The sequence below is a fragment of the Castanea sativa genome, chromosome 1 (genome assembly GCF_040712315.1).
Source record: "Castanea sativa cultivar Marrone di Chiusa Pesio chromosome 1, ASM4071231v1".
NCBI classification, from domain to species: Eukaryota; Viridiplantae; Streptophyta; class Magnoliopsida; order Fagales; family Fagaceae; genus Castanea; species Castanea sativa.
In genome coordinates this window covers 90763289-90785945 of record NC_134013.1, presented here as the reverse complement: position 1 = coordinate 90785945, position 22657 = coordinate 90763289, and the positions used below count along the sequence as shown (strand labels likewise).

General features: G+C 34.3%; 1 protein-coding gene and 1 pseudogene across 2 annotated transcripts; one reads left to right on the top strand and one right to left on the bottom strand.

Annotated features, from left to right (window-relative positions):
- Positions 1 to 2233: 2233 nt before the first annotated feature.
- LOC142637084 (UPF0481 protein At3g47200-like) lies at positions 2234 to 3424 on the top strand (annotated as a pseudogene).
- A 2303-nt stretch (positions 3425 to 5727) lies between these two features.
- Positions 5728 to 22606, bottom strand: LOC142620375 (cullin-associated NEDD8-dissociated protein 1). Of its 2 annotated transcripts, none has more exons than XM_075793752.1 (29): positions 22334 to 22606; positions 21342 to 21418; positions 21035 to 21204; positions 19456 to 19666; positions 18434 to 18599; positions 17590 to 17719; positions 17040 to 17154; positions 16373 to 16530; positions 16160 to 16283; positions 15980 to 16030; positions 15813 to 15895; positions 15411 to 15495; positions 15230 to 15331; positions 14997 to 15095; positions 12843 to 12953; positions 12678 to 12761; positions 12470 to 12610; positions 11120 to 11212; positions 10864 to 10985; positions 10580 to 10742; positions 10260 to 10499; positions 9314 to 9562; positions 9053 to 9229; positions 8797 to 8943; positions 8548 to 8664; positions 7922 to 8090; positions 7637 to 7714; positions 7415 to 7553; positions 5728 to 6250 (listed from the first exon to the last, which is right to left on the bottom strand). In XM_075793752.1, exons 2-29 carry the CDS (start codon positions 21378 to 21380, stop codon positions 6154 to 6156), a joined length of 3660 nt encoding a protein of 1219 aa, XP_075649867.1. In that variant the 5' UTR covers positions 21381 to 21418; positions 22334 to 22606; the 3' UTR covers positions 5728 to 6153. The 2 variants fall into 2 exon arrangements, with proteins under 2 accessions (XP_075649867.1, XP_075649872.1); XM_075793757.1 differs by having other exon boundaries at positions 21342 to 21414; positions 22334 to 22501.
- Between the last annotated feature and the right edge of the window lie 51 nt (positions 22607 to 22657).

The window sequence follows — 22657 nt, the reverse complement described above, 5'->3', positions numbered from 1 at the left end:
AGGACCAATAGGTGTTTCAAGATGATGACATCTAGGGTAGAGTTGATCTTAGGAAGGCAGAAGCGAGAGAGCACCGTTTTGGCAATGCAATTTGCTGCATTTTTTTTTTTTTCCTATGAAAACAATGCAATTTGCTGATTTTTTACCACTCCCAGTAAAAGTACATAAAAATAGGGATGTTTAAGGTAAAACCATAAAACCTTGACGGATGATGCCTTATATTTATAATGCACATTCCCCTAAGAATGACCGATCTAGTATAAACTATTTACATTGTTTGGATTCATGCGAGATAACTTTTTTTTCTTGAGACAAAAGGGTAAACTATTAACAACGTTTCAATCACCATCTACCACCATCTACTCTTCATTTAACAACGTTTCAATCACATGGTGCGAGACAACTTTTATTACAAGGAAAAAGACCAGTGTAACATGACTTGAATTATGTTAAAGACTACAACTTTTGTACCACAACTTACATAATACTATTCTGAGATACAGTTAACAACTCAAAAATGCACTAGCTTTAGGAAGCTTTCCATATAAAGTTTAAAATTTTCTTTCTTTTTTTTATTTAATTATATACTTCAATAATTATAAGAAATGAGATTTAAACCATGAACATCTCCACTAAAAACATCATAAAAAATGCTGGTTGAGCTTTAAAGCTCTTACCAATGAAGCTTAGTATTACTTAATATACAAAGACCTGAGAAAATGTGACGTAAAGTTAAAGGATAAGAGCTTACGTAATATTATTAGACTTAGTTGCAGTTGCAGTAGTAGACTTATTTATTATATATATCCTCATCGATTTATTTGATAGTTTGCAATTTACAAGGCTCATTCTTTCAGCTGCTACACAATTAACTGAGGTAGTTTTCGTAACACTTCCTATATATTCAAGTTACATTGTCTTTCTAGATTGAAAAGTTTGTGTAATTTAACCTCTTTTTTATATTTTATTTAACCCCTCGTTTTGTAACCAGATTTATGTTGTGTGCGTGTGTTACCATTTGGACACCAACATTTGAGAAAGTCATTATTTAAAATGTTGATGCATTTTTTTGGTTGTCTCAGATAATTATAAGCATTTTAATTATTATGTCTACTTTTAAACACAAACAAAAAAAAGGGCAACTAAGAAATTGATTTATCATGTTTGAAGTCTTCTATATATCTTCTATAATAATATTGGTAGTACCTTTTCTACTTTCTTTAGATTTAATTGGAAAGTGAAAAAAAAATATAGTAACAAAAAAAAAAAAAATATATATATATATATATGTATATATTGAATTAATTAACAAAGAGACAGACTGAAAATAAATGTCTATCTACTATTAACATATCTATCAGTATATTGATGACTCTAGTAGTTGAAACTAATTGTCTATTTCTATCCAGTTTATTTGGTTAGTTTTTAGTTTTTATGTACAACTTTTTAAAATTTCACTTTTTAAAAAAATCAATACACTTTCAATAAAAAGTTAAATAAGTTGATGCTAGATGCACACTAAACAGCATACCAATTCAAAAATTCATAAACATTTTGAGAATTTTCATTATACGTATCCTATAAAATCTTTCCTATGTGATACCTAGCCGGTGTATATATATATGTATGTATATATGGTCATGTCAAGTTACATTTACTATTATTTTAAGCAATATTACACCACATAACACTTTTTTATTCAATTAATAATTTGAAAATCTCTTTGTTAGATTACTTCTTCTCTATTTTCTTGGCACGGATGACAAATTTCATCTCAATACGATGTTATTTTCTATACAATCCATAAACTATTTTTTACATATAATTTTTATTAAAAAAAATTTGAAAATTTTACATTATATAAATGAGAGTGTTATTAATCTTAGATTATCTTGAAATCTATTATGCCTGAAGGGTATAAGAGGAAAATGCAATTCAATAATGAATTTATTAAAATTCGTATTCAATACAAATCAAAACTACATTAGATGTAACTTAAACTCTATGTTTGTATTTAAGCTTATACGATTATATATACTATCAGTCCTGCTTATGCAATGTATGAGTTAATAAAAAATCATACATAAATGAAAAGGAAACAGTAATATCCTGATTATTAATACTTGTTTTCATTTCAAAAAAAAAAGTTACAGTAAGTTATTTAAGTTAAACAATTACTTCTTTCAAGTTTCTTCAAACATGTATTAATAGACTGATAAATGACATCAGAGCCATGTTTAAGCTTCCATTGTCAACTGGGTGCCGCATCTACAACGTTCCATATCACCTTCGCAAATTGAACGAAGAAGCCTACACTCCTCATGTTATTTCAATTGGTCCCACTCACCACGACAAAACAAGATTTCAAACCATGGAAAAGCATAAAGCAAGATACTTCGAGAGCTTCGTGCAACGAGCTAAGATCAACTTGAAGAACTTAGAAAACAGTATAAGGGAGATGGAAGATAGCATTCAGCGTCGCTATGTAGAGACTGTTCATCTTAAAAGTGATGATTTTCTGAAACTGATCAAGTTGGATGCAAGCTTCATTCTTGGGCTATTCTTTAGATTTTATGAGGAAAGATGGGAAAATGACGATCCTATGATTGTGGAAGCATGGCTATTAGATGTGGTGAGGCATGAGTTGTTATTACTAGAAAACCAGCTTCCATTCTTTGTTATTGAGAAACTATACCAACTTACCATTCCCAATTACTCAAATTTCCCATCTTTAATTCAGCTTGCTTTTTACTTCTTTAAGTCCCTGAACATTCATAATAAAGCCCCACATGTGGAAATACAATACTTCACCGATTTGCTTAGGTTCTTTCAACTACCTCCACCCAACAAGCTTCTACCTTACAGAGAAACTAAAATGGTTTTTCCTAAGTACTCTGCAACACAGCTGCGTGAAGCAGGAGTAACATTTAAGGTGGCTCCAAGCAAATGCGTTCTGGACTTAAATTTCAAAAAAGGGGTGTTGGAAATCCCACTCTTAAAATTCCTGGATTGTACAGAAGCTCTTATTCGAAACACTATGGCATTAGAGCAATGTGATTATAGAAGAGATGCATGCATTACGGATTTCTATTTCATATTGGATCATCTTATTAATACTACAAAAGATGTGGATTTACTTAGTGATGAGGGAATCATTGTCAATAGGCTGGGCGACAGTAATGCAGTGACATCTATGATTAACAATCTCAGCAAAGGAATCTTCAGGAGAAGTATGAACTCTGATTACTGCAAACTCTGTGAAGCTTTGAATGCATTTTATGAGGTAGAATGGCACAGATAGAACGCCATACTAAAAAATCAATATTTTAGCACTCCTTGGGTAACGGCTTCTGCCATTGCTGCTATTATTCTTTTGGTGCTCACTTTGATACAAACAATATGCTCCATCATCCAAGTAGTTTAGGTTCAACGCCTGTGTAATTCGGATGGTTGTTTGATTGTTGATGTAGTGCTATAATGGATATGTAATTTCCAAGTAAGCATTCAAGAGTAGCCATTGGAAGATTAAAGTCAGTTGGAAATATGTGGTCTTAGTTATTTATTCTTTTATCTTGAAAATAAACTTTGTAGGAATTAAGTCGTGTTATGTGTGTCTCGTAATTTTATTTGTCTTGTGAGTTGTTTTTTCTGCTGTTGGAAGTTATGTCACGATGGGAGTAGTTGTTTCTTAAGATTTTATATATGCTAGAAATGTGGGATTCCAAATCAAGCCTTTTGTATTATATATGGTTGAGCGTAGCTCCCAGTTATCTATCTTTTTATCTTATTATGCCTCTAGAATTTAAATTTCCTAATTCTCTCTTCCATCTGCTTCCAACCGCATCAATTGCTTAGTGATGAAACTTTTATTCCTTTGTTATTATTGTCAATGCAATTGATCTTGCATTTGTAAAATATACGTCTATATTAATACCTCAATACAACTAATCAAGTTGCAATTAGAACACGCCGTAATCGCTTAAATAGCCTAATTCGACCTAGTAAATATCTTATACATACAGAATTTAGCAAGCACTCAACACAAAACAATAGTAAAGAAATGTCCAAGAGTTATAAACTTCTTTATCTCTCCGTCTCTAGTCAATATGGAACACCACCATGTTTCCGCACACATTTACCCTCACAAGCGTTAGCCATAGCTACCATTAAGGCACTGGAGGTGTAGACATGTAGTACCATGTGCCCCTGTCTATAAGCATGACTACAGTCTACTTGTGACATGGTTGTGTCGTGTGTGTGTGGGGACAGGGGGCATAAGGGCAGCATGCCGGCTTGGCAAGTATGTCCACAATATTTTATTTGTATTTGAAAAAATAAAAAATGAATGTATTGTTAATTTGTTATGCTACTTTTTTAAGCAATGTATATAATGAAATGAAAATGAAATAGAAGAATCGTTCTATTCCTTCTCAAGGCAACTCTTCCCTTAGCTAAGGCCTCTAAATAAAAAAGTGCCTCTTATATAATGAAATGATATATATATATATGTGTGTGTGCGCGCACGAAGTTTAGATTTATTTCCATACTTAAAATTTTTTTAAAAGTTATACAAATAGAAGAAAATATTCAAAATAATGTATTAAAATATATTTTTAAAACTAAAATGAATTATACAAATAGTATTTACTAAATTTAATTGACAATACTTGTTATAGTTATTTTTATGTATTTTTTTAAGTAAATAAAATAGATATTAATTGGATTAGTTTGAGGAACAGGTTTTCAGCAAAACTTGAAAACAAAAGGTGAAGTAATTAATAATTTGCATATCAAAACATAAAAAAATAAATTAAAATAGAAATTACTCAAAAAAAACATTAAAAAATTTAATTTTAAATAGGCAACTTATTTATATATATACACACACACATTATTGAATAAATATTTAAATATAAGAAAATGCCTTACTAAAAGTTATTAATTTAAACCTCAATTTATATTAATTTACCATATTCCTTCCTACGAAACTCATATTTCTTAAAAAATTCCATTCCATTTATTAATTTCCCCTCAAATAAATTGTCATGTCACTCCTATATGGATATCCATTCCATTTAAAACTATTACCCCAATTCTTTTATTTTGCTGCCTAAATAAAAATATTTATAAAAAAAAAAAGTAAAATGCTTTGAGACCCTGACCCTGTAATCTGTGGGGTAGTTGCACTTAGATAACCTGTACTTCCAAATTTAGCCAAATTAATACCTAAACTATATGCCTTCCCGTAGGAAGCCGCAATTTGCATAACAAATTGGGCCTGGAGAAATGGGCTTACAGGCATAACTCAGCCATGACTGAGCTAGGCCATGGTTGAGAGTAGAACCAGAGGCCCTGATTACGTTCTCTCAATTAAGTATCGCCCAAAATTTTCATTTATGTTCTCTATTTTTATATTCTACAAAACTGTAGAAACTCATTCACTATTTAAAATGGGAGCATTCAAGTAATTTCTATAAAGAGCTTAATTACGACAGTTTGATATGTATATTAAATGTCTATTTTGGTTGCAATTAGTTCCTAGTAATCCGATTTTTGCTAATTTATTTACTTAAATGGACATGTTGAATAATATATAAATCCAATATACTGCTCGGTGAGAATGCTAAAAAAGCAGCACAAACTGCTTTCTCATTAAAAAAAAAAATAATGGTAGAGCATTTCAAATTAAGAAATGAACCAAACTTGTAGAAGCTGATAGCAACAACATTAGAGAAGGGGTTATAAGTTCATTCATTATAGCTACAAATGACAATAATCGTATGTAAGTTGACAATCAAGCTCAAGAGACAAAAATATCTATTGGATTGCATTTCCATATCTGTTCATCAATACAAGTAATTGTATACTCAACTTTACTCTGCCTCAAATGCAAACAAATATTCTGCATTTTCAACCCAAATCATGGGGCCTGGGGGAAGAGTAATGGTCAAGCCATCATATAACCAAATGACAGATGCATAGCCTATACATGTCTTCCCTGTAAGAACATGGTGACATGATCCTTACCACTTCAAACCTTTGCTGACCAAAATAGCTTATCTTCTACGCATCATTGGAGCAATTTTCTATTCCAACATTCCTTGCAGGGAAACTCCGATATAACACTATGACAGCTAGGTCTTGATATGTCCATCACTCATTCTTAATGGAATAGTACTTGTCCCATAGCGTAGGAGATTTTGATATTTCAGTCATAAGGTTCTTGAACTTGAGGCTGCAATCTCCTCCACTGCAGAATAAAATAATATAGTAGAAGCATTAGAAGAGATTCATTCATAAGACACTCACATATTCAGGGGCATAAACAAGAGAGAGGTGTAGGCAAAAGAAGGAAGGCCTGCGCTTATCATTGATGTCAAATAATGAAAGTTATATTAACTCCATCCACAAGATTAAGGATGAGACAGGCTACTCAAAGTGGAGTCTCAATTCTCACTTCCCAACTTACTGTTGCATCAAAGGTTTTTTATTTATTTGACTGATAAGTTTCACACGCACCAAGTGAGTCATGAACTCATAACCTCACCCTCCAATCAATTGTAATGGGAGAAGGCTCATTGGCCTTGCATCCAAGCAATGTAATAGCCAACTTAACCACAAGTTTTATTACAAACCCAGCTACTTACACTATCACGATATCTAGATTGTCAACTGACTCTCCCTAAGGCACTACAGCATGGTGCAAAGTCCAATTCACAAGTTGACAATCAACAGGTTGAAAAAAGTCACTTAGGTAAGAGTATTAAAAAGACGCAGGGGGCAGGTGGGTTCTTCAGGAGGATGAAATCTCCACTAAACATGATGGGAAGTATATATATTAAGCTTCTTGGATAAAGTGGCAAGAGAAAACAGCCCCCAAAAAATCTTCCCAAAAAATGGATGAACTAAAGAAGAAAAGACAAATTGAAGCATTAGACAAATCAGTATTGCAAAACCCTGCCCCCCAAAAATCTTCTCCCCGCAAAAAATAATAATAATGAAGAAGAAAGACAAATCAAGTGTATGAGCCAGTCCAAGTTATCAATAAAAGACATTCTTGAGCTTTATTTCAAAAAAGCTTTTCTCTAAACTTGTCTATATAGTAGAAATCTTAATTCAAGCAGTGTGAAAATTACAAACAAATGAACCCTCTGTGAAATGGATCAATTAAGGCAAATATATTGATTAAACAACCCTTTCCTCCCTTAGGCTCAGAATTTTGGCCTACAAAGCTGAGTTTGAACAAGATTCTAGTTCACATGGCCTCTATGACCACCCCCAACTTTAAAATAAAGGACAGTATTACCTAATCATAATAAGGGGTTAAACTACCTGAAAAATTAGAAATGGATAAGAAAACCACACAACAAATAGGACACCAAATAAAGTAACCCAATAAAGTAAAGAACTAAACCTTATGCGATTCAACGATGCAATTGCTCTAAGAGCACTGCGAATCATGTCTTCATTACGATCTACTTCTTGCTTGACAGCGTCTTGCTTTGGCTTAAAATTGATAGTCTTCTGCAGAGGATCGACCAGTGAATCCAACACTGAAGAGTACAAAACTAACATTAGATAGAAAGTCCAAAGCTCAGCTAAATCTTAGATAAGAAAAATCAATGAAATCACTAACCAGCCAATACAGCAGACGGACACTTATCCGCAAGTTTTGAAAGGATAAGGTGGCAAGGCATTTTGACATCATAATGATCTGAAAGAGAATCCAAATTAGTTGTTGAAGCAATAAAAACCATGAACACCATTACGTTACCAATCACAGCATTTAATTTGAAAGATAAAATCTAAAAGCATTAGAAAGTTGAATCTAACATCACTGTCCAACACAAGTCTAACTGAATATGAAAGGTACACTAAGTGAGAATAAAAAATTATAGGCAAGAGAAAAAAACCAACTCACCATCCAGACCAGATTTCAGGTATGGAACAATAAAAGATGAAGGATTCACTTGGTCAAGACAACTATCAAGCAATGTGTCCACACATTCAAAAGCAGCCTTTCTCAACTCAAGTCCATCATCCACAATGTGCTTGAAAGGACCAAGATCAACTGTCCTTATTAATTCTTGCTGCGCCAGAAATTTAAAAACAGAACACCATGTCAATACATCAATATATCACTGGTGAACAATAGATATACAAACAAGAGTAAGAAAGAAAGGGAGAGGAGCACAGACTAATTGGAAATAAAAATAAAAATAAAAAAGGAACGAAATGTCCAAGCCACATTAATACGTTCAGTCATAGGTCTACACATGAAAGCCCAATAATAAATCACAATAAAATGGAAGTACAACAGTTAAGCGAACTAAAACATTAGTATAGCCAAAGCATTTTTAATGGAATGAAGATGTGTACTAACTGCACCAAATAAGTTCCAAATACAAATCCAGCGAGCAACTAACTAGTCAATAATAAATAAAATCCTTTACCCCAAATCATATGCACAGGAATTATCAATAACATACTACTTCAGATTACGGAAAAGAATCGTTTAATATGTACAATGTCAAAATCTGAAGTTACCTTAACAATTGTCTGATCATAAAGAAGCGGCAATAATTCTGGAAGAAGCCCCTTGATTAGGTTTGGCTTATTGTGAGCAAACGTGCTTAAAGCCAACACTGCTGCACGCCTAACATGCTGCACGCCCATGAAAAATCAGTAATTATATGGTTCAAAGCCCAAACCAACCCACTACAACCCAGAGAGAATGAAGGAAAGTTATAAGGTATTTTAAAGAGGAATGATGAGATGCCAAGGTATGAGACTCACCCGGTCATGATCCTTTATAAGCATCAAGAATGATGAGATCTCAGGGTATATAATCTCGTCTATCTTCTCAGGCCTCTCAACTATAGAATATTTTACAGCAATGACAACCGTAGCTCTAGTGAATGCAGTTGGACTGGTTGTTCGTACCTATAGGAAATTAAGAGTATAAAACAAACACACAGACCCCCATCAAATGTAAAAATAAGGAATTCATCAAAACTTGAGGAGAAGTCAACAAATTCATTTGATTAAATACCTTAAGTGCTGGAACAAGTTTTGAAGGTTCAATAAGTGCAATTTTCCCCAGACACTCAGCTACAACATTACGAACACCCTCTTCATCACTTTCACAGTGGTTGAATAGTAATTTAAGAATCTTCTCAACACTAGAATCCTGGAATTCTGCTTTATCTACAGATTGTCGTACAATTACCTGCAACATGAGATAAACAGAAATTAGAACAATGTATAGGAAGGTATCCAGCTCCAAGCTATACTGGTAATTTAGGGCACACACCTCCTTCAAGGAATGAAGCAAAAGATATTGTTTCTTCTGCTGATTATCAATTTGGTCCAAGATAAAAGGCAGATACTTGGACAGATTACCAACAGCAATATTTCCAAGAGCATAGGAGGCTGCAGACTTTATCTCTTCAAAAGGAGATTGAAACGATTCAATAACAATATTCTCAATATGTGCATGCGAGCTTAGATCTTTCCTTCTCCCAATTTCGCCAAGACATAGCAAGGCAAGGTGCTGCTTAGCCTAAAAAGGAATAACGACAGTGATTGTAATTGGCAGAAAACAAAAAAGATTAAAAAATTAGTCTAGTGAAGTAAAATCAGAATATGAAAGAAAGTGGGGGGAGGGCCAAGGGAGGAGGCAGGAGAACATGAAAGATTTATTTAGAGTTTATTACTCGACTACAGTCTTCATTGTATTACAAATGGTTGCATGCACATGCACCAAACACAAGCCACCTGTCATTCCAACGCAGTTTAAAAACTGAAATCTTGAAAATGTGATCAAATCTCATAGAACCAGGCAAACATGATGCACAAGTCTGGTACTAAAAATGAGATAAAAGAATCCAGCATTCCATTTGATTTCGATACACGTGTTTGTGTACATGCATGTGCATATGCATAAATGCATGGAATACAGATTTACAAAGATAAAACCAGCCTACCCAATAAACCACATTGTATTTTACACATTAATTCTTTTAAGAAAATTTCATTATCATTAATACGTCTTTACATTTCTATCTAATCAAACATCACATGAACTCCATAAACTTCAAGCAACCGCAACAGAAGACTGACTCAGTCAAAAAAAAAATCTTGAACAGAGAATCTACAATGGAATAATCATCAGTCAATATCTAACATCCAACAATGACGTCATTTCAGGTATAACATTGACATACAAATGATGCCAACACCTAGAAAAAAGAACTTACTGAATTGGAACTGCTGTCATCTTTCAGGATTTCAGTAAGCATTTCAACAGTCGATGAGCATTTCTGATCACCAGCAGCAAGGCAGAGAACAGCCACACATTGCGCAATTGAATACAAAGCCTGTTTTGCAACGCCTCCCGACTGTGGAGATGGTTTAGCGCTTGAAAGAAGAGATTCTAGTAAGACATCAAAACTAGTGTTTGCTGAATAAACTAATGCAGCAAAAAAGCTTTGCAAAGCCTGCAATTACAAGAAGGAAGGTTTTTAACAAGCATATATTCTGGATCAAAATGCAAGTCCAAAAATGCAGATTGACATACCAAAAGGGCTTGCCCCTGTAGCAATGAGCTTTTGATTAATGTTAGTGCTTGTGGAAGAACTTTGTTTCTAACAGCCAAACCAACACTTGGGCTTGACCTCCTGTCAGCCATTAGGGTGCAACATAGTTCCAGGGCAAGAGCCGTCATATGCAAGTCTGAATCACTGGAATATAGATTATTGAGAATCAGCAGGATTAGAATGTAATCAACATGGGTACGAACCATACCTGACTTTGAAATAAAAGAGAGTGGGGGGCTAAAAAGGTGAAGCAACAAGAGAAAACCTTATCAGAGATGAAAGTTCCACAATGATAATTTCATAAGCAGATGGACCAATTTTATCACCATAAGCAACTATCAGGGAATTCAGGGTTCCCAATGTAGCCTGCCTCAAAGCCCGATTAGCCTGTTTTCCAAAACAAACAAAAAAGTTCAGAAATTCATTCAGCAGATGTTGAGTGATTCTTAAAAATCATTGCAAGAAATTGAGCGTCATTAAAAATATCATTAAGAAGACAGCAAACAAAATAATCTTCATACCTTCCGTAGAAATGCCGTCAATTCTGCAATTACATGCTCCAAAACACATGACAAATCTATTTGAAGTGGAGAGGCAGCAATGACAGCAAATGCCTGGATACAAAACACATCAAGTCTTTAGATTACCATAATCCAGTGACGGGCATGTGCACACACAAACATGAACCACACATCCACATATATTATAAATGACTACCTAGTGTGATGCACAGATCTGATAATCAACTATATAGATAGAAATACTGTTCAGTTGAACATTTGAGTCTGACAAATAGATTGCTCAGACAGCTTCCCATATTCAGCCCCAATCCCACTGACACACATGCACACACACAAATGGTAGTCAGAAAATAGGACATGGAACTTTTGCTCCTTTTCCAACTTGACTCCAATTCTAACATTATTTAGCACAACAACCATTCAGAAGTTTAGGCATAACTTACATTTCTTTTTTCGTTTTTCATCAGTAGCATAACACTTACATTTCTAACATTTAAATAGTGCATCTAATAAATGCAAATGAAGTTGACCAACAAATACGAACTCATTACATGTTGTGGGCAGTTAGAAATGTCAAGGAAATGCATCCAACTATAGATTCTGAGCTCATTTGGGACAAAAAAGGCTTCATTACATATATATATATATATATATAGAGAGAGAGAGAGAGAGAGAGAGAGAGAGAGAGAGATACAAAGGTTGTGGATTGGTGTTATATGCGCAAGTGTAATAGTGAAACTGTTGACAATCTCTTCCTTCATTGTCCGGTTGCTATGAATCTGTGGGCTATGAGCCTAGGTTTATTTGGAGTATGTTGGGTTATGCCAAAGTCTATTGTTGACCTTCTTGCTTCTTGGCAAGGTTAGTTTGGTCGCCATCATAATGGATATGTATGGATTGTTGTTCCTTATTGTTTGGTGTGGTGTATTTGGAAGTAAAGAAATGGTAGGTGCTTTGAAGATAGTGAGCATTCTTTGCCTAATCTAAAGTTATTCTTTTTTAGAACCTTAATGGACTGGTTGTCAGCGTGGAGAAACCAATCCTTTTCTTCAATTTTGGATTTACTTGATTTATGTAATTTTCGTATTTGATCCATATCCATGTACACTTGAGTGTCTCTTTTTTTATATCAATAAATCTTTGTTACTTATCAAAAAAAAAAAAGGTTGTCTACCAACCACTTCAAATTGCCTAGACTCACAAAAGCAAGAGCCTAGTGCATTGAGTACAACCTTTTTAGATAATAAAGCTCAAACAAGTGACACTGACATAGACAAGCAACTGCATATGCACATGCACAAAATCCAGCTAAAAGACCTTAAATACGTACAACATATGCAACAAACCAACCTTCACAGCTGTAAGCCGGGTTATCTCATTTCCCATCCGATCAACAAGTACAGGAAGGCATGCAGGCAACTCTGTGCTGAGGTTATCACCAAATGTTGCCACAACAAGTCCCATGCAAGAGATAGCACACTCCTTAACCTCCTGCAAAAGAAGACACATGAGACAATCGAAACATTCAAGGAGAACTCCTATTAGAAATTCCACTGACCTGATCTTGATCTTGGTTTGTCAAGCGTGACATTATAGCATTGTAAATGGGATGAACATATGCTTTAAAATCAAAACCGAAACCCTACATAATAAAAAAAACCATTCAAAGATTAGAAGATGACCAAACAAGATCCCAAAGTGTAAGAGTGAATAAGAAAGTCACCTCAATATCTGGCCGCACAACACGGACAAGTTCCCCACATACTTTTAATGCCTCAGCTGTAACTTTATAATAACGCTCACCAACAGCAGATAAAACAGGACCAGAAAGGGCCTGCAATAACATAGTTTAAAATGTAAATGAACCAGACAGTACAATCAGTGTTTTCTATTTTTGTGTACTCATCAAGACGATACACATAACAGTGGTCATACTGATTGCATGAAACATGTTAACAGAGAATTACTCAAGAAACATGTTACAGGAAAGTGTATTTTAACATAGCAAAAAACACTAACACCACTACAAGTAAGAATATGACACATACGATAGAAAAGGAAATCAAGTGTCTCAAACTGATCGAGGACTGCATGACATAGCATAACCCTTTCACTTTCTTCTAAGCACTGACTTCCAAAGGAAACCAAATTGCATATATTCGTCATTGTGAATCTCCCCTATGTACAAAGAGGATTCCTAAAATGAAGATGGCCCTTCTTTTTTTTACACAAGTGCAATGAAGGTTAAGATGTATGTCATAGTACATGAACATGGACTGAGATGGGGCCTCTTTTTTTAAATTATAATTTGCAAAGCTTCACTTTGGTTTGCAAACAAAACCTCTTCTACAAATGATACACTGGCAAGTAAGAAGGTCTACGTACGATGGAAAAGATAATCAAGTGGCTCAAACTGAGACAACTACTTAAAAAACAAACAGGGAAAATTGTAAACAAATGTAGGAATTATTTTTCCATAAGGTATTAAATTCTAAATGCAATCGAATTAAAGAGATTGATCACACATTGATCATCATGTGTGCAAGTAGGATACCAAGAATGAAGATGATGAAGGGGTTATTATAAAAATATGGATTGAGATCAGCCTCTCTTAGAAAAAAATGGAACTTTGTTTTGAACATACAATTTGGACTTTAGCTAAAATCTCTAATAAGGTCTCCAGAAAATATGAACACAAATATTGTATCTGTACAATGGTGAGTAACTTATGGCAGGAAATCATCAAATCAAATATAGATCTCCGATTTGGAAAAATGTTGAGGAGGCAGTAAAAATCAGTCTTATCACAAAAAATCCAAAATTCAATGATTGGACAAATAAGTAATATCGCTCTTAAGATATATGATACTCAAACCCCACCAAACACACTTAAGCATCAACTACTGATTAAACCTAGAATGAAGATGGAGGGAGGCCCAATTACAAGAACATGGACTGAAATCATTCTCTTTTTTAAAAAGATAAACTTTGATTTGAGGAATCAACACATACAATTTCGACTTCAGCTAGCAAAATCTCTAATAACATTACCAAAAAATGAGTTCACAAAAAATTGTAGCCAGACAATTGGTCGTAAGTAGGAACTTCTGGCAGAAAATCATCAAATCCAACATCAATCTCTGATTTTGATAGATGTCTAAAAAAGATAACTTTGATTTGAGGAATCAACACATACAGTTTAAACTTTGGCCATCAAATTCTCTAACAAGGTCACCAGAAAATATGTTCACAAAGATTGTAGCCAGAAATACGTTCAGAAAATCATCACATCATACATAGATCTCCAATTTTGACAGATGTTACGGAGGCAGTAAAAATCAAATTATATTATCCAAAAAAATCAAATTTCAATGGTTGGCCAAACGAGGAATATTGCTCTGAAACCATAACATACTCAAACCCCACCAAACAACACCCTTAAAGCATCAACTACTGATTAAACCCTTTTTTTCCAGTGGGGGGTGGATTTTGGTTTCTGGATACTGTTTACATTTCAGACAATGTACCCAAAAATTGAATAGGCCCATATTATTAACTCTCGCCCTGAGAACACGCAAGTAAGTAGAGTGGGAGAGGCAAAAAAAAAAAGGTCTTCATTGTGTAGCATTGACCTACCAAGTCTCAGTTGAGTCAGTCCATCCTAGCCCCTTAAAATAATACAGAATAGAGGCAAAAAAAATAGGTCTTCATTGTGTAGCATTGATCTACCAAGTCTCAGTCAAATCAGTACATCATAGCCCCTTAAAATAATACAGAATAGAATCACCTCTATTCAACATCAGAATACAGGAAAACAAATGATTCTTTTCTCATGCTCACGTAAGACAATTAAAACACACACGGCAATTGCTAATACCTTAATGTGAGGGTGGAACACAGGAGGAGAATGTGAAGCTAAAACCAATCGAGTAAATATAAGAGCTTCAATCTTCAAATTCGAGGTAGAGGATTTATCCTGGAAATGAATAAAGAAGAAACATTAGGGAAATGGAAAATTTCAGTATCAAGGAAAAAAATAAACAAGTTTCAATACACTTTCAACAGCAGGCTATTTACTCTTTTTGGATAAATAACAGGCTATTTACTCACACTTAATGCTTTTTCAATTCCTGGAATTAGTGATCCAATGTGCTCAGCAAGGCAGTCTGGCAAGACAACCACAAGTTCCTTCAAAACAGAAAATGCCCCAACCTGCAAACAGACAAAATGAATGCTATCAAGACTAATGGGTCCATTAACTATGATCCACAATGATATCAGCAATTTCTACCTTTGTCTTGATGGATTTCTCACGTAACTGCCTATTTATAGATTTAACAATCTTTGGCACTTCCTGCTTCAATAACCATCTTGGACTGGACAAAATTTCAAAATTTAGCATTAGTTTTTTATTGATAACATTTGCAGTAATGCTATCAAGTAAAAGCAATTACCACAAACAGAAATCAAACAAGTATTGAAGGAAAAAAAATGCCATGGCTTAAAAAAAACACAACCACTAAACGAACAAGGCCTTCAACATAAAACTCTAAAATAATTAACTATTTTCTCTACATCAGAGAAGTTAAATAAATAAAATAAATAAATAGAAGAAGAAGCCAGTGAGCAAAATGAAAAGGCTGGAAGTGGTTCTTTAACATTTGACACTAGAAGAACATAAAAATTAACTTGCCTCAATTCATTCATGTCATTCTGCCCTTTTGTCACATTTCCAGTTTGACGCAACAGCTCAATGAATGTATTGAAGACATCCATCTGCAACATTACAATTTACAATATTAGATAACCAACAACATAATTAGTAATTAAATATCCAACAATAATCCATTGAAGCTATACCTTCACATTTTCTTCCCTCTCTTTAAATCTATCAATCAATTTTGGACAAGCCTGCACAAAAAAGAATCAAATGTATTATGAATTATATGACTAACAAGACTCAAAACTATATTAGAAATTAAGATCAAAACGATGAACGATTTCCTGCATTTCTGAACAAATTTATAATTTTAAAGATACCTCCTCATATAGCTTTGAGAGCAGTTCAGGACGAGATACGATTAATGCTGCTAAGCATTTGGCTGCTGCTCGTCGGACCTTCCAGCTGACATCCTCATCATCTGTGTATTCATTTGCACTCTCGCTACAATAAATATAGTGACCACACATAATTAAACAAATCTATCCACAAAATGTCATGTATTAACTCAAATAAATCAGAGCAAAACATACTCATCTTCCTCCTCCTCATGACTCTCATCATCAGTATCCTCCTCCATGTTATCAGTGAAGTTTGGATCATAACTTAGATACTCCAGGGAAAGGCGAAGAATTTCATCACAATACGAAGAAATATCCCTAGGACACCTGAGCAAAAAACTTTCCAGTGCCTGCAATCAAAATTCAACATATATGAGAAGAATCACAGGAGGAAAATATCAAAAACAAATATACCTTCCGTCCTGATTTAAATGCCTTGCTTTCTTTTGGGATGTCCAAAAAATAGTTGAACACTTTCTAAAAATAAAATTTCCTACTTCTTCAATTCCCATAGTACCCTTACCTTCTCTTGAAAAGCAAACAATATTTTCATTTGTAGTCATGCCACCTCTAATTAGACATTTTAGAAAAACAGTATTTTACCTTCTATAAAAAAATGGTGTTTTTTTTCTTTTTGTGTAAGTTTGTTTTGGCAAGGGAGTGGAGGAAGGGAGAAGAATTATATTGCAATTTCAAGACAAGGCATTTAAACAGGGAGGTACCAAACAAGATCATACACTCTACATACTTATCAAAAAAAGAAAAAAAAGAAATATCATACACTCTACATGTATTTGCAGTAATCTAAACAAAATGAAAAATCTCAAAAGAGAATAAACAAAAAAATATCAGACAGTACCTGCAAGCTATACTCACGAAGCTCCTCATCATTCTCCGATGCACTTGTGCAGTAGTTAATCAGCACTGGAACAGTGTCAACAAGATGAGGTCCAAAACGATATCCAACAGCACGACTGAGACACCATGGTTGATTAATAACACGTCAGAAAAAGATCATTTTTCATAAGTAATGTGAGAATAATAATAATAATAATGAGGTGGAAGGCTAAATAAAGAGTTCCATTTTTATTTCAAAGGAGAGTGACGCATCGCATAAATGTAGGCTAATGCAGCCAAGGTTCGTGCTTTCATATATAATTATGAATTTAAGGAATTTCAAAAAAGAATATACTTCGTTACTCCATATAGGGAATTGTGGCCCATCCCAACATCATAAGTATCTTGTCAAGTTTTTTTTTACCCCACAAAGTGCAGCTTTGCAGCAAAGAAACAAACAGTTGACATGCCATAAGTACTGAGCCTCAAACTCACCAAGGAAAACAGCAAAAAAAATGTCCTTTTTAATTTTTTGGAAAATAATTATGTAGAGAACACATTATAAAGCTCACCTCAAAGCACCGATCATCTGAATGTTTGTACGGGTCAGTTCTGATTTTGTGCTCTTATTTCTCAAGTTCCGAACAACTTCATCTGTAGCCTTAGCCAACAAATCCTCTGACAGACTAGAAGCAAGAGATGCTGAAGACAAAAAAATGCTGCATGAAATCTTTTGTACCCTTTGGGGAAAAAAATTGTAACAAATTATATTTTTCCAAAGGGAATGGACTGGACTGGCATCACATTAGTTATACACAATTCTAGGCTATTCCAACATAGTCAAAAGAAATAGTTATTATATGCCCTGAGTATTATCTTTGTAAATAGGACAATAACGTATGTTAGTACATTGTATTGTTTGCCTGCATACCTACAAATCTTTAGCTTCTTTAGCTTTAAAAGGAATTGACAATACGAATAATATGCTGTTCACAGTTCATTTAAAATACAAACACACACCCAAAAAAAAAAAGATATGGGAATGGATTTCAAACAAAGGTGTACCATTTCTACTTTCCACTTTCCATAATAAAGTGGAAAGAGAACTTTCCACATTAAAGGTCACAAATTGCAACAGCCACAGTATCTCCAATTGAATATTCTAGTGGCACTCCATCAAATCAAAAGCCATGTTCAATTGCATTTTCAGACTCCAGACACAATGAAAATCAAAACTAGAAAACCTATTTTCTAAAATTGACCAAAATGACCAGCTGAGTTATGACTGGTGAGAAAGGTTTAAGTCCAGTCACAGTCTTCAATATAAAGCAACAGAAAAACAAAAACATTGAACAAACACCACCTCAAAGTAAAAATTAATACACACAATCAATGGAACTAATTAATAAAGCTTACCAATACAAGACACAGTCTTCTTTCTGACACTGGCTTGATTTGAATTCAACTGGGACAGAAGAGCACTTAAAAGCAGTCCGTGGTCAGCTGCCATTAGATTACCAAATTTATGGAGAACATCACATAAAATATCAAGACATTCACATTTGATCTCAGTGCTTTTTCCCTAATAAGAAGATGGAGGCACAAAGTTAGCAGGAAGCCTACAATTTATCAATGAAAATGATACAGAAAGAAATAAATAAAATACCAAAATGATAGCATAGGGGATATAACATAAAATAAATCGTACATTGCCTTTGAGGAGCCATATTATATAACTGAACCAAACCAAAAAGATAGAAAATGGGGAAGCCAAGATGTTATCCCAATTCAATTTTCTCTTCATTTCAATGCTTTCAGCTACTTTCCTTTTTCTGAGTTTTTAATGTTGGCATACTCTGTTCTATTGAGTGATGCGTTCTTATCTTCTTTTCAAGTTACACTGTTCATTAATATGTACAAGATCTGCTGACCAACTAAGCACGTTAAAATTATTTAAGTCTTTTCAGATGCATTCCATTTTTTTAGGTAAATAAATTCGTTAAAAAAGAAGTGCAATCCCAATACACAGGATGTGTACTGTAACAGCACAAGGATGCATTCCTTTTTCTGAGTTTGTAGTGTTGTCATACTCTTCTATGTTATTCCTGAGTGAAGTGTTCAAATCTTATTTTCAAGTTTCACAATTTTTTAACATTGTACACGATCTGCTGACTTACCTAAGCACATTATTCTTGGTATACATTATTTCATTTCCTAATTAAAATTACTTGATTCCCTTTGTCAAGGGTATTCACCTTTTTTTTATTGATAAGTAACACACGTATTCAGAGGGTCTTGAACCCACAACGGGAGAATGAGCCATTTGAACTACAGCTATTGGCATAAAAGGTTATTCAGCAGATAAGAACAAATTTTTCATTTCAAATCCAAAATCTCCCATTTGATAAGGAAGTGACATTTAAATTTTAGTTACTCACTGGACCAGTAATTCCTTTTATCAATTGTGGAGTGACTGCAATAAGAATAGACTGTGCAAGAGATTGTGTAGAAACTTCAGCAACTATTGTCTTCAAAGCTATGCTAGCAATGTCACGATGCTGATCCTTCCCATTTAGCAGTTTATCACAAAGTTTATTAGCTATCTCCACAACTTGTGCCTCGCTGACCTTCTTGACCAAGGGAGCAAGACTGCAACACCACACACCAACAAGAAATATATATCAAGTAAAGAAATGAACAACAGAAGTACTGATGTTATTGCATCTCTTTACACAACTCTTTTTCTACATATTTTCCCACCACTTGCAAACAAGGTAAATAGGGAAAGGGGGCCAGTGGGATTCAAACCCTAGTGCCCAGGCACCACAAGAGGTGCTGGAACCACTTGGTTATCCCTCAAAACCTTTCACTTGCATATACTTTACACATAATCAGTCGGACTAATAACATAATTCCTACTAAGGTTTTCATTATGCATGCCTTGCTTGAAAAAATAAGGAATTAATTTCATAACAAAATTGGAAACCCCACAATTGCACCCAATCACCAGAATACCACTTTAGAACTTCATAGAAAATGAATTGTGGCTATCTACAATTATAACTCTACAGATCTTTAAATCAAAACTGTTGCATATTTAAAATACTACAGTGAATACCACCATCTTCAACTAAGTACATGCATCAACACATGGCAACAATAAGAGTTCAGCAGGTTAAAGTTCAACAATTTCATCAAAACTAACAAATACTCTTCATGCAAAGCAATATTAATGAACAGGGTACGTGGCTACCTCCCACTGTGAATGAAGATCGTATGCGATGGAAGTTGACAAAGAATAGGGATTTTGTTGTCCGATCGTTTTACAATAAGTTAAGAAGCCCATTGCCCATTACTTTTCCTTGGAAAGGTGTATGGAAGGTTAAGGCTCCTCGATGTGTCTCCTTCTCTGTGTGGACTGCTGTGTGGGATAAGATTCTTATAGGTGATAATTTGAGGGGTAGAGGGATGGTTTTTGCTGACCGGTGCATTATGTGTCGTTGTAATGGAGAGACGGTGGATCACCTGTTACTTCATTGTGGTAAGGCTCATAGGTTGTGGAGTTTGGTGTTTAGATCTTTTGGGATTTCGTGGGTCTTGCCAAGAACGGTTGCAGATACTCTCTTTGGTTGGTGGAATACATTCCTTAGCTCTCTTCTTTGTATTTAGTATCTTTACCTTTGTTTTTTCTCTCTTCTTTATGTAAGGCAGTGTTCTTGAATATATATCTTTATTACTTATCCAAAAAAAAAAAGTACTTCTAACACAAGAAGACAGAAACTAGGATGTTAAGAAACCTATCATCACCCATGCATTTAGTACAAAAAAGAAACACACCACCAATAGAAACACTGAATATGACGGTCAAGGAAAAGATGCTATCATTTTATTTTTTGATAAGTGAAAAAATAATAATGATACTATCATTAAAATATAGAATTATTGAAACAAACATCATGCAGCTAAGCAAGAGCATCTCTGATCAAGTAAAAGGGGGATCCGCAACAAGTCCAATACCATTTCACAGCCAATCCTGAAACATCGCCAGCCGCATCATCAAGCTGTTGAATGATTATATTTGACAACTTTATCTCCAGATCAGCATCCGCTTTAAAACTCGGTTTGTTTAACTCATTTAGCAAATCTGATGTCGCCATATATCTATAATCTTTATCCTTTCCCGTCATCTGCAAATGAACACAAAGCAGCCAACACATATCAGGTAAAATACTTGGTCCACATATGTTTTCCCTTGCACAAGAAATTAACTCAAATGAGTCATCACACAGAGAACTACAAAAACAGAAGCTCAAAAACATCATACCTTTTCTAGTATACTGGTCATCACTAAATTCGTCGCCATCTCGGCGAGACAAAATCAAGGTGTTGTATGGTACCTAACTGACAAATACCAAATCTCTGTGAGGGGAACAGAAAATATGAAACCAGCAAACACAAATTTAAATGTGCATATGCAAAACAGAATTCAAAAGTCGAAACGAAATATCTTCAAGAATTCCTGAACTCCAAGAATGAAACCCATTAGCAAAAACAGCAACAAAAAAAAAAATTCAAATTCAAAAATAGCAAATGCCTCCTTAAACACAACACACAAATCTACATATAACATACACTCATGGTTGAATCACTAGCACGCAAACAAAATCACATAATAATCCAATACCAGCTACGAAACTTTTTTTAATAATTCATAAATGCCAAGAAGAGGAACAAACATAAGCCAAATCATCAAACTAAAGCTAACCCAAACCACACATACATTCACATAAACATATCATCAACTGCAATGTGAACCTAGCCAAACAATGTGAGAACCTACAATTCTACATTAGATTAAACCCTAAAAAACCTTCGTTTTTTTCAAATACTATCAGAAACCCCAGAATTCAAAACAAACCCTACACCAACCAATACATACACACGTATATAACGTATCATCAAGTACAACGTAAATTCAAAATTATTAAACCAAAAAAAAGAAGAGAAATTAGACGATCCTAAACCCAACTCAAACAATGTGAGAATCTACATTAGATTAAACACCGAAAACCTAAATGAAAATCGTACATAGCTTTTCACAACAAAAAACCCTAAGAAACTTTCGTTGATTTTGCAATCACGATAAAGTTAAGAGTGAATTGCAGTATTATGAACCCTAAAAATCAAAGAAGGAACGAAACACAGAGGAAAATGAAGCGAATCGAATCGGAGACTTCAAAGACATTGAAGAACAAGAAAAGGAAAAAAAAAAAAAGTTCAGGAGAGGAATGGAGTTTGAAATCGAATGCAACGTACCTGAGATTGTAGCAGTCAGAGACTGTGAAAATCACACACACAGAGATACAGACTCTCTCTCTCTCTCTCTCTCTCTTTTTCTCTCACTCTCGTTCGCTCTCTCTCTCTGGCTCTGTGTGTTTGGGTTTGAGTGGTAATAGTGATAAAAAAGAAAAGCTGAAATGGAGTGAAGGAGAAAGCTAAAACCCTATATTTATGTTAAGGTGTTTCGTGTAACATAGGGAACTTATCTAATATCTATGTCTAATTGCTCATGTCACCCAAACCCGTTAGAGTGAGTAATAAGGTTACCTTAAAGATTATATAAAAATAAAAATAAAATAA